Source organism: Loxodonta africana, chromosome 2 (genome assembly GCF_030014295.1).
Source record: "Loxodonta africana isolate mLoxAfr1 chromosome 2, mLoxAfr1.hap2, whole genome shotgun sequence".
Lineage (NCBI taxonomy): Eukaryota > Metazoa > Chordata > Mammalia > Proboscidea > Elephantidae > Loxodonta > Loxodonta africana.
The window spans coordinates 166,781,450-166,796,706 of record NC_087343.1 but is presented as its reverse complement, the minus strand read 5'-3'; the positions used below and the strand labels follow the sequence as shown (position 1 = coordinate 166,796,706).

Below are 15,257 nucleotides of genomic sequence, written 5' to 3'. Positions count from 1 at the left end.
CTTGACTCTTTAAAAAAAAAAAAAAACTATCAAAGAAACTGCCCAAATTCAACTGTCTCTGAGATTTTTCTTTTTCCCTTTTTCTCCATGGGTTAGCTGCTTTTAACATTTGTTTTTTGCTGGGAGAAGGTTAACACAGAGAGACACTTCTTTGGGAAGACTATGTCCAAAACATCTGGTTAGCCTCAAAACCAAAGAAAACTCAAACCCATTGCCATTGAGTGGATTCCAACTCTAGCAACCTTATAGGACAGAGTAGAACTACTCCATGGGGTTTCCAAGGAGCGGCTGGTAGATTTGAACTGCCATGGTTTGGTTAGCAGCAGAGATTTTGCCACTCCATCCCAGGATGCTCCATGTGCAGTTGGCTAGTCATTTCCTGCCACCTGCTGGTTAGACTAGGAATAACAAGCCTTTTTCTGGTCATTCCTAAGGAATTTCGTTTCTCTCCGCTACATAGTGAAACTGATAATCTTCTAGCCAGATAGGGCCTCCAGTCCACACCTCCATCCCTTCTCGCTCTTGTGTTTCACAGATGAGGAAGGCAGAGAACAATTCACCCAAAGCCACACGGAAAGTAAATTTAGTGCTTCCTCTTGCATAGCTAGGGCCCAGTGAAAAAACATGTCCAGGCCTCCCTAACCCCAGCAAGGGCAGATTTGTATTGATATGCAACAGAACCAGATCCAGCCCTTTTCCAAACACTGGGTCCAGTAATTTGGCCAGCTTCCCCCAACTCCTCTCCTTGACCCTGGCACAAGCCCTCTACTGTCCCCCTCCTCATAAACATTTATTGAGCTCCTATTTGCCAAGCCCCATAGCAAGTCCTCTTCCTCCCACTTTTACGGTGAGGGTTGCTGGACCACATTCATTCATTTGCCAAAGATTTTTTGAGCATTTCTCTACGTCTCAAACCCTCTCAGTGCTAGGGATACGACCCTGTTTTTTAAAAGAAAGTGGAAAAAAGGAGTTGGGACAGGTGATGACAGACAAGTAAACATTTATTTATTCAACAAATATTTACTTAGTTTTATGTTCAGTGTTGAGGGTACAGTGAACATGACAGACTTTGCCTCTACTTTTACGAAGCTTACAGTCTAATGAGAGAGACACATATTAGTCAGGGAATTATAATACAATGTGATAAAACCAGTTGCCATCGAGTCAATTCTCATGGTGACCCCGTGTGTGTCAGAATAGAACGCTGCTCTGTGGGGTTTTCAATGTCCCATGTTTCAGAAGTAGATCACCAGGCCTTTCTTCTTAGGAACCTCTGGGTGGACTCGAACATTCCAACCTTTCATTTAGCAGCCAAGGGTATTAACTGTTTACACTACCCAGGGACTCCAATACAATGTAATATGAGCGTATTATTTAAAGAGAGCGGGGAGGAGGTACAGTGAGCTTATGGAGCATAAAGCAAGGCAACCTAGCCTATCTTTGGAGGCTTAGGGAAGGCTTCCTAAGTAAGAACAGGTAAAAGAGAAGGAAGCTGAGGGCATGGAGAGTTGGGAGAGTATTCCAGGCAGAGTAAACAACTTACAGAGGCTCAGAGTTAAAGAGAAGGAATATGGCACTTTGAAAGATATAAAAATATTTCAGGGTGACTGGGGCATAGAATATGGAGCCCTGTGGTGCAGTAGTTAAGCACTTGCCTGCTAAGTGAAAGGTTGGCAGTTCAAATCCACCAGCCGCTCCACGGGAGAAAAGTTTATAGCTTGGAAACCCTATAGGGCAGTTCTACTCTGTCCTGTATGGTCACTATGACTTAAGATCAACTCAATGGCAATGGGTTTGATTTGGTTTGGGGCATAGAATGCCAGGTAAGAAGTGATGCACAATGAGGCTGAAGAGGTAGACAGGGTCCAGGTAATCTAAGCCCTTGTTTACCATGTTAAGGATTTTCGTTATCCTGAAGTCAACAGCAGCCTATTAAAATGTTCTAAGCAGAAGATGACCAATAAGATCTGTGTGTTATAACAACCCAGATGGGCTGTGGGGCCAGGCTGGAGGCAGTAGGAAGACTAGATTCGAGGTCACCGCAACAAGCCCAGCTGGCAGAGGGTGGCCAAAGCTAGGCGAGCAAGATGGAGAAGTGGGGGCAGCTGTGGCTCCTATACTGAGTTTCTTGTTCTCTGAGGGTCCTGACCTGCATGGGAAGAAGAAGAAGAAGGGTCTCGATCCTAAAAGTTCTCACGTTCTAGGAGGGCGATGTAAGTTGATGAAACTTCCCCAGGGCCACATACAATGAGTCACCAGGTCAGCTAAGACCAAAACACTGGACTCTCAGTGGCCCTCTCAGAGCTCACATGGAAAGATAACAAAACTATATATGATAGGAGCAGACAATGGGAGCTCCATGAGTCAGATCAGGGCAAGATTGCCATGAGCTGGGAAAGGGATGAACTAGAAGGATAAGGTAGAAAGCATTTTGGTAGTAGGCATAAGCAGGAGGGTAGGAATGCACAAGAGATGACTGAGAAAATACAACAAAGCTGGGAGGGGTGCAAAGCATATGGTGGGGGGAGGGGGAAAAGCCTGGAAAGGTAAGTTAGCACCAAACGATGAAAGATCTTGAATAACAACTTGTCTAAAAATCCAGATCTGTTGAGGTCACAGCTGCCAGGGAAATGGTAACATGGCAGCTGGAAGAAGCTGTGGACTCCCATCTTGGGAGATGGAGATGAGGCCAGAGCTTTTGCTCCCTGCTGGATCATTCACACTCACCCCACCCACAGAAGGAGTTAATTGGGGAGGAGGGTGGGGGGAGAGGGCATGGACGCAACAGAGGCAAAGCAGGGGAATCTCTTCAAATTGTCCCCTTGATTTCTAACAAAAATCTAGTATGGACAGCACTCAGAGCGTCTGCTCATCTCTAACGTCTTCTAATGCTCAAAAGAATCATTTGAGGTAGTGGGGTGAGTCTTATCCCCTACTTACAGGAAAAAAAGATCAATCTGAGACCCAGAGAAGGAAGCAATTTGCCTAAGGTCATATAGTCAGCAAGTGACAGAGCTGAGACTTGAGTTCAGCTCTTCAGACTCCAAACCACATTCCTATCCCCTGGTTTGCATCTGTTTCAGCATGCAAGTGGCGCCCTTCTATAAGGCAGAACTCCCCAGCCAGCCAAAAGCCTTCAGGAACCTTGAATGTTAGTCTGAGAGGCAGGGAAAACCAGATAGGCATGGCCTGGCCCCCAGGGGAGTGCCTTGCAGGGAGGGTGCCCAACTCCTATCTTATTTTAAGTAGAGCCCCATGTTGAATCTATTCCAGGAGGATGAGGCTGGAGAGGGTCGCTTCAACTTCTCTGCCTATGGGATGGGCCCAGCCTGTCTGCAAGCCAAGGATGGAATCTCGGTCAAGGGTGCCAACAACACCACCACCACTAACCCCCCTCCTGCGCCATCTAAGACCCCAGAGGAAATGCGAAAACTCTTCATCCAGAGGGCCAAGAAAATCGACAAAATATCCCGCATTGGCTTCCCCATGGCCTTCCTCATCTTTAACATGTTCTACTGGATCATCTACAAGATCGTCCGTAGGGAGGATGTCCATAACCAGTGAAGGGTCTGGGGTGTGGGGGGTGGGGTGGGGAGAGGGCAGGGTGGGAACAGCACAGGAATCTGAGAGCCTAAGCAAGAGAAGGGGGAGAGAGGGAGAGGGCACACACACACAACTCTCTCTCTGCCTTACGTGCAATAGCAAAATGCAGCGATGCGTGAATTTTAGGATGTGGCAATGTCTATTTAACCTCGGGTGGCGGGGAGGAACTTTTCTAATATAGGAACTGAAGGGAGGGGAGGAAGGGGTAGGGTAAGGGTGGAGGGTGGGGAGTGGAGGGATAACAGCTTTCAAAAATTTGAGTCCATGGGCTGTGCAGTTGCCCTGTTTGGAAGGAGGGTACAGTCTGCTTCAGAGCAGAAGGAAAGCAATGTAATATATGATATATATTCATGCTTAATATTAATGCAAAACCACGAGAACAAAAGATCTGTTTCTTAACCTATCAGCCTAGTAACTGCTTAAATTCTTAAAGTCACAGAAGTGATGGACAATTTTTCCCAGAGTGGAAATAGTCACAAATATGCTTGCTCTGGTGTGTGTCCCACATCACACCCTTCCAAATGCCATAACTAGCTTCAAACTGGCCCAGGTGGACACATGCCAAAAAGCCATCCTGCCCCTGCTTCAAGAGGAATGTGGGGCTTAGGCGTGGGCAGTGGAAATGGTGCAAGTTGGAGAGACAAGTAGGGAGCGACGAAAGAGATGGGACATTTCAGAGGCCCAAGATTGAGAACCCAGGTAACTCCACGTCAATTCTAATGTCTCAAAGTTACAGATCACACTTGCCCCTCTCTTAAGTCCTCTTGCTTCTGTGCTTCAACACCCAGCCCACTTAGCCTTCACCACCACCCAGAAATGGCCGCCCTGGTTTTCTCATAACGTTGCCAATATGCAATCTTTTATACGGTTAAAAAAAATAATAATAATCTCAAGAAATAATATGCAGATAGACTGAGTGTAAACTGATACACTTTTTTAAATGTCTATTTTTTTGGAGAGTCTCTTTAGAATTACAAGTGGGGGTGTATGTTCGGGAAGGTGGAGTCAGTAGAATGAAGAGTGTTTATTATATTCTGATTCTACAGAGTGAAGTTTTAAGAGGTGAAAGGGTAGTTCTGAGGCTGCTACAGCTTAGGTGTATATGGGTGGGGAGAGTTCAGAAAGCCTATTCATTATTTTTTGACATTTCATGTATCATAAATAATGTGGGAAGTTTGGGGAGATGACCCCATTATATTTTTATAAGTCCCTTTTTTTCTTTTTTGGTGCTTTGTTTAGCTTTAACATTTATGAAGATTAGACAAATATTCTCTTTCCTTCTAACTCTGAAGTCCCAGGACTGTCCCAGGATAGTAAGGGTACTTCAGAAAAAAAGGAGAGGGACTAGGAGATGAATGGGGGTGGGGAGAGAAGTCCTGTTGAAGGACATAAATATTCACAGATGGGTGGTCTACACGGTAAGTCATGGTGGTGGGGTCAAAGAGGGGAGCTGTTGCCTCTCCCCCCTCTCTGCCCACAACACTGTACCTGAAATAGGCATGTTGAAAGATGGCACTGTTGTCTGCTGCATTTTCCCTGTCTTGGGCCCATGGCCATGATGTTGGAATTTATTTCCTTTTATGCACTTTAGTATCTTGGCCTTGTACAAAACAGGAGGTAAGATGGTGAGACACAGCTGACAATCAGTTTGTACTGAGGCTAGGGGTTTCATTTGTGGCTTTAGGGCATCCCCAAATTGGGGCAGGATGGAGGGGGAGTGGTGTCAAGAGTTGAGACATTGGGAGTCTAGCTCCTCACTTAAAGTACCTTCCCCCTAGGGAAATTTCTCCCATTATGCATGGCACAATAGCTAATGCCTGTACAGGGCCCCAACAGCAGGCCAAGACAAGGATCTAGAGTGATTTAGGTAAAGCAGATACACTATGCAGCCAAAAAGGACTTGGCTTTGAGGCTAGAATGATAAAGATGTTTACATCCAGGTCCCAAAGTCGATGAGTCATCGCCTTCCCTTCTCTTGGCCTGCGTAGATCAGAAAGCTAAAACGCATTCCAGCCTTGGATGATATGGGACAGAACCTAGAATCCTTTTTCCTAAGAAACCTTGAGGGATGGGAGCCAAGTGGATAGGAGTCTTTCATCTCAGACCATCTTTTTCCCCATCATAAACGTGTGGCCAAATGAAGGAACGTTAAAAAGAGGGACTTGAACAACTACTAAAAGATCAAGAGTGGAACATCAGTCTTTGAATTATTAGCACCTTTCATTAGCACTGTATTCACTTTAAGGGAGAAAAAACCTCAATCCTAAAATGGTGCATGAATCTCTGGAGCTTCTGTTAGTCCCTTTCATTAGCACTTTATCCACTTTATTTAAGGGGAAATTGTTTAATTTAAAAACTAAGTTTAGAAAAATTAAAGAAACCCTTCCCTCTATATATTACTAAATTCGGAATGTCTGATGTCTAGGTGAGTCAGCTAACAGAGGTACTAGGCCTCCATCAGGGGCTAAAGACAATATGAATCATACTAAGGCATTTTGCCTCTACCCAAACAGTGAAATCTACAGATTCCAAACTGGCCTTCTAGTCAGGGATGTCTAGAATCCCTCAGAGACAGAGAAATTACTGGGCCATTTCCCCATCCTTACTGGGTCCTTGTGCTTCTCCCGTCATGCCACCATGTTCACCTTCTGGGCCCCATGGGGAGCTGCCAGGTTTGAATGACAGCATTCAACAGACAATGGGATCTTCTATTTGAAATACAGAGGAGGAATGCCACTGGAATCTTCTCTCAGATTATTTCAAACTTAGTGTCTCTCAAGGAAAAGAAATATGAGGAGAAGCAGTATAGCAATGAAAAAAAGGACCTGAATTTTAGTCCCACCACCAATACATTGGGTGACCTTGAGTAAAGATTAAGTTTTAGTTTCTCCAGATACACAGTGGGGAGAGTGGAATAGGCGATCTCTGAACTCCTTCCTAGCTCTCATGGCTCAATCAATCTGTGGTCTAAAGGAAGTTCACACACCTAAAGGTTTAATGTCACTTTGACTTCTGAATCCTCCTCTGGGTGGGTGTACTCACATATGTGCATGCATACCTGGACCCACACAATTCTTGTTGCCTTTCTTCTTTAGAAAATGTACAGACACGTTTTTCCTCTTGCACCACTTTGTCAAAGCTGAACAGTGGTGAGGAAAGGACATCAATCATTATAAATTAAAAAATACCATCATGAATTAGGAATGGGAGCATGCTCAAAGAGAGTGGATCATTAATGTGTAATGTAAGAAGTTAGCAATGAACTACACAGAATTTGTCATTAGAAAAAATCAAGCTAGATCATTTAGGCCTACTGTGTTTTGGGGAGGTTTGAGGGGGGATTGGGGTAGTTCAAATGAACGGCAATATTTTCTTAATTCCCTTTTCAGTTTGAGCCCAGGGGTTACCATGCTTTGGGACTACACGTGCCAGGTGGTACAGTAGGGAAGAGAAACTGATTTAGGTGCAATGAATGGTTTCCTGGGTTCCAAATCCTTACATGTGTAGACCAGTATTTTATGGATGGAGAATGGGATACTGACATAGAGGATTTGGTGATTTCACCCACCTCCAAAACTGCAGCTAATCCCAGGAGCCAAGTTTAGGAGGTGTTAATTAAGCAGAGAGATGGTAACCAATAACTTCTCACCTATTAGTTTACAGTATATCTCATTTGTTTCAAGAGCAGCCAAAATAAATGGCTCAGCTCTGCCGTCCCCTGGTCCTTTCAAACATTCAAGAGCCCATTCCTGGCTAAGGCTGTAGTGAGTGACCAAGGAGAGGCATGAATAGAAAGAAAATGTATATGTGCGTAGTATCTTAAATTTAACTCTATTTTTAGTTCATCTCTAGAGACCAGAAGATTGTTTGACTCAAATTATTTTTTCTCCTTCTAAGCTGTCAGTAAATAAGGAATAAATCCCTCTAAGAAGCTCACCAGTATTTTTCAGATGATTTTTTTCACACTGAGGAGAAAATAAATATGATGGAGCTGTTCCTTTCCTTCAAAGTACATATCTTTATGAGCATCATAAAAAGAGATGGTGTTTTGTGAGGCTTCATGGTATTAGACTGCAGGATAGGTCGCTGCCTAGCTGAAGTGGTTCCACCAGTGATAGCAGTCAGTCTCTGGGACAGTTAGATTCCTTAGTTAATTGCAGCACACTGGAATTGAAAGAAGTTCTCATTACATCTGCCATAACTGCCTCCTTACCAGAAGAAGCTGGCAAGCAGAAGGCTTGGTAGTGGTACGATCTGCGTCAGCTATAGGATTGGGGTCAAGACTTGAGACTTGCAGCTGCTTCCCCACCTGGCGGGAAGCCCAGCAGGGACAATGAGTACCTCTCTGAAAGCTATCATATTTACTTGACAAGCGTTTTCTGCACATTCTATAGAAGCAGGCAAGATCAGGCTCTCTCTGTGGGCTGTGTTTTCCTGGTTGGCTGGAAGTCTTGCACCTTGAGCACCTAGCAAGCTCTGTTGAGAGAGGGTGAATGGACCTCTACCCCTGATTTCCAGCATCTTTAATTCATGAACCAGCCAGACCAAAAATTCTTTAAACCAGTAAGCAGGAAGCATGTTCTTAAAATATAATTCCTCTTTTTTCCTCCTCTAAGCCCTTTCTCTCGGAAACCAACTCCAGAAATTTGTATTAAGAACCTGTTTTTCTGAAGCTCTGTGATAGTCAGAAACAGGACCTTACACTAATCAAAGGAAGGAAATTCTTAGAATAGGCCTTATTTTAAGTGAGCTGGCTGGCTTGCGCTTAACTACTTGTATCAGTGTAAGTAAAATTGTGCGTTTGTTGTAAGCTTTGATCTTAAAAACCAGACCCAGTGCCCTCGAGTCGAATCCAACTCATAGCGACCCTATAGTATCCTAAAATCCCAGTTGATAGGGAGAACATCCTTGGGGTGGTTGAAATTCCTTTAAGGATAAGGAACTTTAAAAATTTTTTGAAATGTTGCCCTCCCCACCCTAGCCCACTGTTAAGAGAATGAGAGATGATTTTTTTCTGACTGTCCCAGCTGAAGATCCCAGAATATGAAGGGCAAGGGTACCCTGCCAACACCTCTCCCAGGCCTAAATAATCTAGAATCTTGAGGCCCAGACTAGGTAATGCCTATACCAAGTATCCCACTGCTTCCGTAAGTATTTCTCAACCTGTAGAGACAGCAATGGTGGGAGATAGGTTTGCTAATGCGTGAGTGCTGTTTCATACTGTTTTGATGGAGCTGTGTGGTTATTTAAAGCAATAATTAAGGTGCTTTATCATTCTTCGGAACAGCAAAATGAGTTTCAAAGTAGAAATTATTGCCCAGTATTTTTTAGGATCATTAAGGCTTCTTCAGCTAACATCCAAACCATTACTTCTCCCCGTTTTGCTCTTCCCCCCTCCTCCCATTGTCTCCCTCTCAATTGGCATTTCCTCCATTTCATCAGTTTGTGCAGCTCATTTTGTGAAACCACACTCTGCCAGAAGATGCTGATTTATTTCTGAAGGGGAAGGGGAGCCAGAACGAATGCAGTAGCTTCTGTCTCATTTGTTTTAGGCTTGGATTTCTAGTCCCCTTCTTGCCCGTGCATTTTGAAATTTCATTGCTCTGGAAAATTTCCATTGGAACATTGGGTCGAGAAGTCAGAGTGTAGAGACTGGTGAGCGGAAAATATACACTTCAGAGGAGCCCAGTGATGAAAATTATATTCTACATAAGGCCATTAACCAGTTACAGGATAGTATCACCTAACTAATCTGGGATGAAAGATATTTGCTGGCTGCTTACAGTTTCCAGGCATAATGGGTCTCCCATTCCTCCCCGACACACACACACTACTACACCCCCAAATAAAACCGCACCCTAGCAATGCTCCTGTATTGCTTTCAAACTCCTGTAGTTCCAAAAAACACTGCTTATAATCAGGAAACACTGCTTGTCTTTCTCCACAGAGATGCATTTATGCTTCGTATCAGTGGAATCTTCACATTTCTAAGGTGACATTGTGACAAATGATCACTCTGCCTACATCTGGCCCTGGAATTAAGGAGAACATTGCAGGTAGAAACTTTTTTCTGGTTCCCAAGTTTAAAAATCCACTAATAAAAACAGATTTTTAAAGACTCCATTTTTAAATATCCTCCTCAGACAATAAAATGGAAATCATACTGTGAACAGGCTGTTTCTCACTCCTGCCTCAACACCCTGTAGCCACTTCCTTCTTTGCTCCTGAAAGATATTAAAGACCTCTAGGATGGATGGGTGGGGTAGATGTGTGATAAAGGAAGCATAGTAAAATAATGGTATAACCCAAGTGGTGGGTGTAATGCTTTCAAGTTTCCCCCTCACAGAGCTTCAGGTTCTCCGTCTATAAAATAGGAGTATTGAATTAGTTGATCTTGAAGGGCCTCCCCAGCCATATAGCTCTTTTAAAGGCCATTTCTCTAGTTGCCTTTGTTTGAAGAAAAAATGGAGATATTCCCCAGATTCTGAGGCAGTCTCACTCTTCACTTTATCATTTTATCTTTTCAACATGTGACCTTGAGAAAGATGGTGTGTCTGTGACCCTCAGTTACCTTATGTATTTGGGGACAATAATACCCACATCACCTGTCCATTTAGATAGAATGACAATGAATGTTAACACCACCCCCTCCATTGTAAGCCACCCAGCATTCTCATTATCTCTATCACTCTGAAATTCTTACCACCTCTTCCTGTTTGCCGGAAGAGGTCATTAAAGAGGTTTCTTTCAAAACTGAGGTCTCTTCCCAAATAGCCAAATCCACCTGTCCTACAGAACAGCCGGTTTGGTGACATTTCATGACTAGCTCCAAGGACTCCTTCACCGGCGAATTACTCCACGCTTGCCCCAGAGCTTATGCGTGCACTGAGAGACCTAAATTCTAGTCCTGATTCCACATATCAAGCGCCTATATCCCTTTTTCTCCCGCAGATATCATTTGAGTGCCCACTAAATGGGATGTATCCTGTTATGCTCTAAATAGAAACAAAAATGCAGCTCTTGCTCTCAGAAAGGCAACATTAAGAGTATATCTGTCACTCACATGTAAGCTAGTAACACATTGTGAAAAACCTTGCATCAAACAGTAATACTGTTACTTACAGCACCTGTTGTATGCTAGGCTCTTTAAATTGTAATTAATTCCCACAGTGGTCCTGAGGAAACTGAGGCACTGAAACTTTATGTTCCTAGCCCAAGTTTAAAGCCTTACCAAAAAAAATTTTGGACATTATTCTATAGACAATGGGAAGCTATTGTTTTGAACGTACGCATGACATGAGTTGACCTCTCCCCTGTACGTTTTTGACCTTTAATAAATTATTCCACCCTCTGTAGCCTTAGTCACCCCCCTGTAAATAACCTATCCTCCCAATTTGTTATGAATATAAAATCAAGTAATTAAAGTGGTAGTTTACTTTGTCGTTAAAAAGCAGTATAAAGATGAAACTTTTATTATTTAACTATATTGTAGTTTACGTGAATCTTGTATCTACTGATAAAAATATGGACCTTTTTGCCTAGCTACATTCCAATATACAAAAATTTAATCTCCTACTAATCTGTCAAATGCCAAGGAATACCATCTTGGACCAAAAATCAAACATCTTGATTAAGAACCAAAGACACTCCTTGGCCTTCCTCTTCTTAAAACTTGGTCTCTGTCAGTCTGCCGTAAAGGGTTAAGAACCTACTAAACCAGCCTTTGATGCATAAAAGATTTGGAGTTGATATAGAGGGCATAGTCTGGCTATAGATGTGTAGTACAAATGGGTAAAATGAGTAAATAACAGGGATTATTAGATGGTATTTAGAGAATATTGAGAACCATCCTGGTTTGTAGCCTTACATAAAGCTTGCCTGGAATGGCTTGGATTGGGCAGGAATCAAGGTTAAGGTCAATACCTTCTCTGGAAGTCTTTCCTAAGTCACCAGGGTTTCCTGTTCTTAAGTCTAGAATCCCTTTAATCATTTACTCAACAAAGATGAGTTAAGAACCTGCTATAAAAAATGCAGAGCAGAGGAACCAAAGACAAGCACCATCCCTAACTATAGGGCTTACACTTCAGTGAAGTGAGATGTGATAGGAATAACTAATTCAGGGGAAGATGTGGTAACATAGGAAGAGACAGAGATAGAGTGAGCTCAGAGAAAGCATGGCTCGTAGTCTCTTGGATGAGATAGTTAAGCTCAGAGTCTAAACAAAATGTTATCTTCCATGGTAGCAGCTTACTTTTTGGATTTATATTAACAGTTGCAGTCTCACCTGCCCATAAAGGGGTTAAACGCAGGTAATCAATTCCCCCAAGCAGATGTTCAAGTAAAGAAGAAGCATTTCTTCATATGAGGCACCATTGAAACAGGAGTATTGAAAGTGATAGCATGACCAATGTTCCAGTAAAGGGGTTTCTATGGCTTTTGGCCCCTATCCAAGACCTGGGAATGAAGTGGGAAAATGGAATCAGAGGGAAAGGTGTGAACACACCAAAAAAAAAAAATCAAAGTAGATCCTCCTGCTTATTGTCTCCAAATCCATTTGTTCCTGGCTTAACTATTCCCTAGGTAACCTGATGTGTACAAACTAGCCAGAACAGTTCATGGAACAAGGGCTCTGCGACCTCATCTCACTGGGCCTCACCCATGTCCCTTCGGCTACATGCAGAAACTTGGGTCTTTGGCATGAAAGGCCCATGAGCTACAGCAGTGATGCCACAAGTGTCTCAGCCATGAGTATCCTGAGGGCCTGGGTGTTAGTGAGGAAAGTGGCACTCTTTGGATGGATCCTATTTAGCGACCACAAGTCTGGTTCAGTGGGTCTCCAGGTAACTAACTGCTGTGCTTGGAAAAAGCAGCATATAACCTTTCAAGATATGAGTTAGCAACCGGCTCAGGGTGGTGGTCTCAAAGTTAGTGGCATACCCAAGGCGAGAATATTAAATTCTGGTATTTTTTCCAGCTTTTTAGCCTCCCTGCACCTGCCTGTCATCCTTCCACCTATTTCTTAAATAGATTATAACAAGGCAGTGTACTAGTCAAACAGGACATCAGAATGTAACAGCTGCTTTTCTTCAAGACATTGACATTAGTTTGTAGTTGTTGGGTGCCATCAAGTCAGTTCTGACTCATAGCAACCCCATGTACAACAGAAGGAAACACTGCCCAATCTTGTGCCAGCCTCACAATTGTTGCTATGTTTGAGCCCGTTGTGGCAGCCACTGTGTCAATCCATCTCATTAAGGGTCTTCCTCTTTCTCACTGACCCTCCACTTTACCAAGCATGATGTTCTTCTCCAGGGTCTGGTTCCTCCTGATGACATATCCAAAGTACATTAGATGAAGTCTTGCCATCCTTGCTTCTAAAGAACATTCTGGCTGTACTTCTTTCAAGACAGATTGTTCCTTCTTCTGGCAGTCCATAGTATAGTCAATATTCTTCGCCAGCACCATAATCGAGAGGTATCAATTCTTTCGTCTTCCTTATTCATTGTCCAGCTTTCACATGCCTATGGGGTGATTGAAAACACCATGGCTTGGGTCAGGCATACCTTAGTCCCCAGAGTAACATCTTTGCTTTTTAACACTTTCAAGAGGTCTTTTGCAACAGATTTGCCCAATACATCGTTTGATTTCTTTACTACTTCCATGGAGGAGAAAATAGAAGTAAGCCAAAATAACTGCTAAAGTCAAATGTAACAGGAGGAGGATGCTATGGAGAGGGCAAAAAGTGAATCAGAGAAAGTTTCAAGCTTTAAGTGCCATTTGAGCAGTACCTTAAAGAGCAGATGAGACACTGATAGATGGAGGAATGGCATTCCAGGGAGAGGGAACAGCATGAGCAAGAATTTGGGGGTAAAAATACAGGCAAAATAATAAAGGTTTGGCTAAAGTATAATGAAAGGGAGGAATGTTTGGAAAGACAGATGGAGAGTACATCATAACCACTTTAAAAGCAAAATTAAGGAGCCAGGACTCTACCGAGTATGGCAGTTCTGAGACAAACCAATATTCATTCTCTCACGGACAAAGCAGCTCATTCTATTTTGCTCCCATTAGCTGACACCTCCAGTCCAGCTTAGATCTCCCTGTACTTGTTCTATCTTGAAGGTACTTACCTTTTCCTTCATCTCAGAAGTTGATATGGTACTAGAAATTCACGTGTGTATTCTGTCTTTCTGTGACGAAAAGCAAAGGATCTAAATATTTTTGGGTGGAAGGTGGAGGCAATGATAGTGAAATAGTGAATCTTCTGATGCTGAAAAGTAATCAAACAAATGTTACCATGAAATGACAAGGATCTTTAAGGTTTCAGGCAGAAAGCTCATCTATCCTTGTGTAAAGAGTCTCAATTCAGCACAAGCATTAGAGGTTTACTTTGGGCTGTGTAGGCACTAGAAATGGGATGTAGACCTCCCAGAAGGTCATGGTTCTACATTTATTCTACATTGATTCTGAAAAAGTTCCCCTAGCCTTCTTTTGTCAAATAGCAACCCTATGCTTAGTACAATGAAGATATTTCTAAAGGGCAGCTGTGGTCCAAATTATCTTTTGTTGATCTTACTTAAATATTAGATAAGTTGGAGGAAAATAACCTAGAGCCTGTTAAAATGTCCTTTTTTATCCTCAAAAGCATCTAAAATGACTTCTTCTGAGAGCATAAATCCACGTCCATAAAGAAAAGTGTGGAGGAAAAAAAAGCCAAATATGAGTTGAAAAATAAAGACAAAGTGAAACGGATGTATTTTAGGTTTCATCGAATCATTGTCAGGGGAAGATGTGTCAAAGGGATAGCTTTTTCCAGAATGATTTCTCTTAGGTAAATTCTTTAGAATAGTGTGGGAACAGGGGAGGTTAGTATGACCTACGGTGTCCTAGTAAATGATTGCCTCAAATCTGATTTAAAAATGGTGCTTGTGTATCAAATAAGTAGTTGGCTAAATTCCACTTTTGTCACATTAGATTCATTTCAACTTCATTTAAAGGTGTACCATGCTCAACATTCCCCTCAGCCTGGTGTGGAAAGTTAGAAAATTTATGTTCCCATAAAGCATTTCAGAGCATTTTTAATTTATACTATTTCACATTTTAACGGTTCAGTTTTTCAATTCATAAGCCATATTATTTTCAGCATTAACAACAGTTAAAATGAGATGATGGGAACAAACTCCAAAGGGGTCCATCTTGCTACTTAAGCACAATGGGCATAAATGAAATGTCTAGCTGAATGTGATTCTTGTGCATATCAGCCAAACCAAAAGATAGTTTACTTTCTCCAAAAAAAAAGAGGCTAAATAACTGAGGAGATCTACTTTCAAGACAAACATTAACAGGCATTCAAATAAGTTTTAAAAACTGGGCGGAACACATGCCTTCAGCTACTGTAATTAGACTAGAAATGGACAAAGTGAACTACAAAGTGATCGAGACAAAACCCTTGATATTTTTAAGCCCTCTAGGTAAGTTTGCCACAGGGTGACCAGTCTGTCTGGATCAGCATCACAAATGACCTGTTGGGCAAAAGCACTCTAGCCAGAATTGATGCTAATTTCTGTTATCCAAATGACTAGTGCCATTTTGGGTGAAAAGCGTGGTTGGTGCAAGACTGGAATGGATGGTGGTTGCTCACTTTCCAACTGTTC

The 15,257-nt window shown here is 42.5% G+C and overlaps 1 protein-coding gene across 2 annotated transcripts in view; it reads left to right on the top strand.

Annotated features, from left to right (window-relative positions):
* GLRA1 (glycine receptor alpha 1) overlaps window positions 1-3,564 on the top strand; it is a 97,547-nt gene extending 93,983 nt beyond the window's left edge. The window contains exon 9 of one of the 2 annotated variants that reach the window (XM_064278562.1): window positions 3,274-3,564. In XM_064278562.1, the coding sequence (XP_064134632.1) occupies window positions 3,274-3,564 (291 nt within the window). Of the gene's footprint in view, window positions 1-3,249 lie in introns of both variants that reach the window. The other variant, XM_064278558.1, reaches the window with a different exon arrangement.
* Window positions 3,565-15,257: the final 11,693 nt, after the last annotated feature.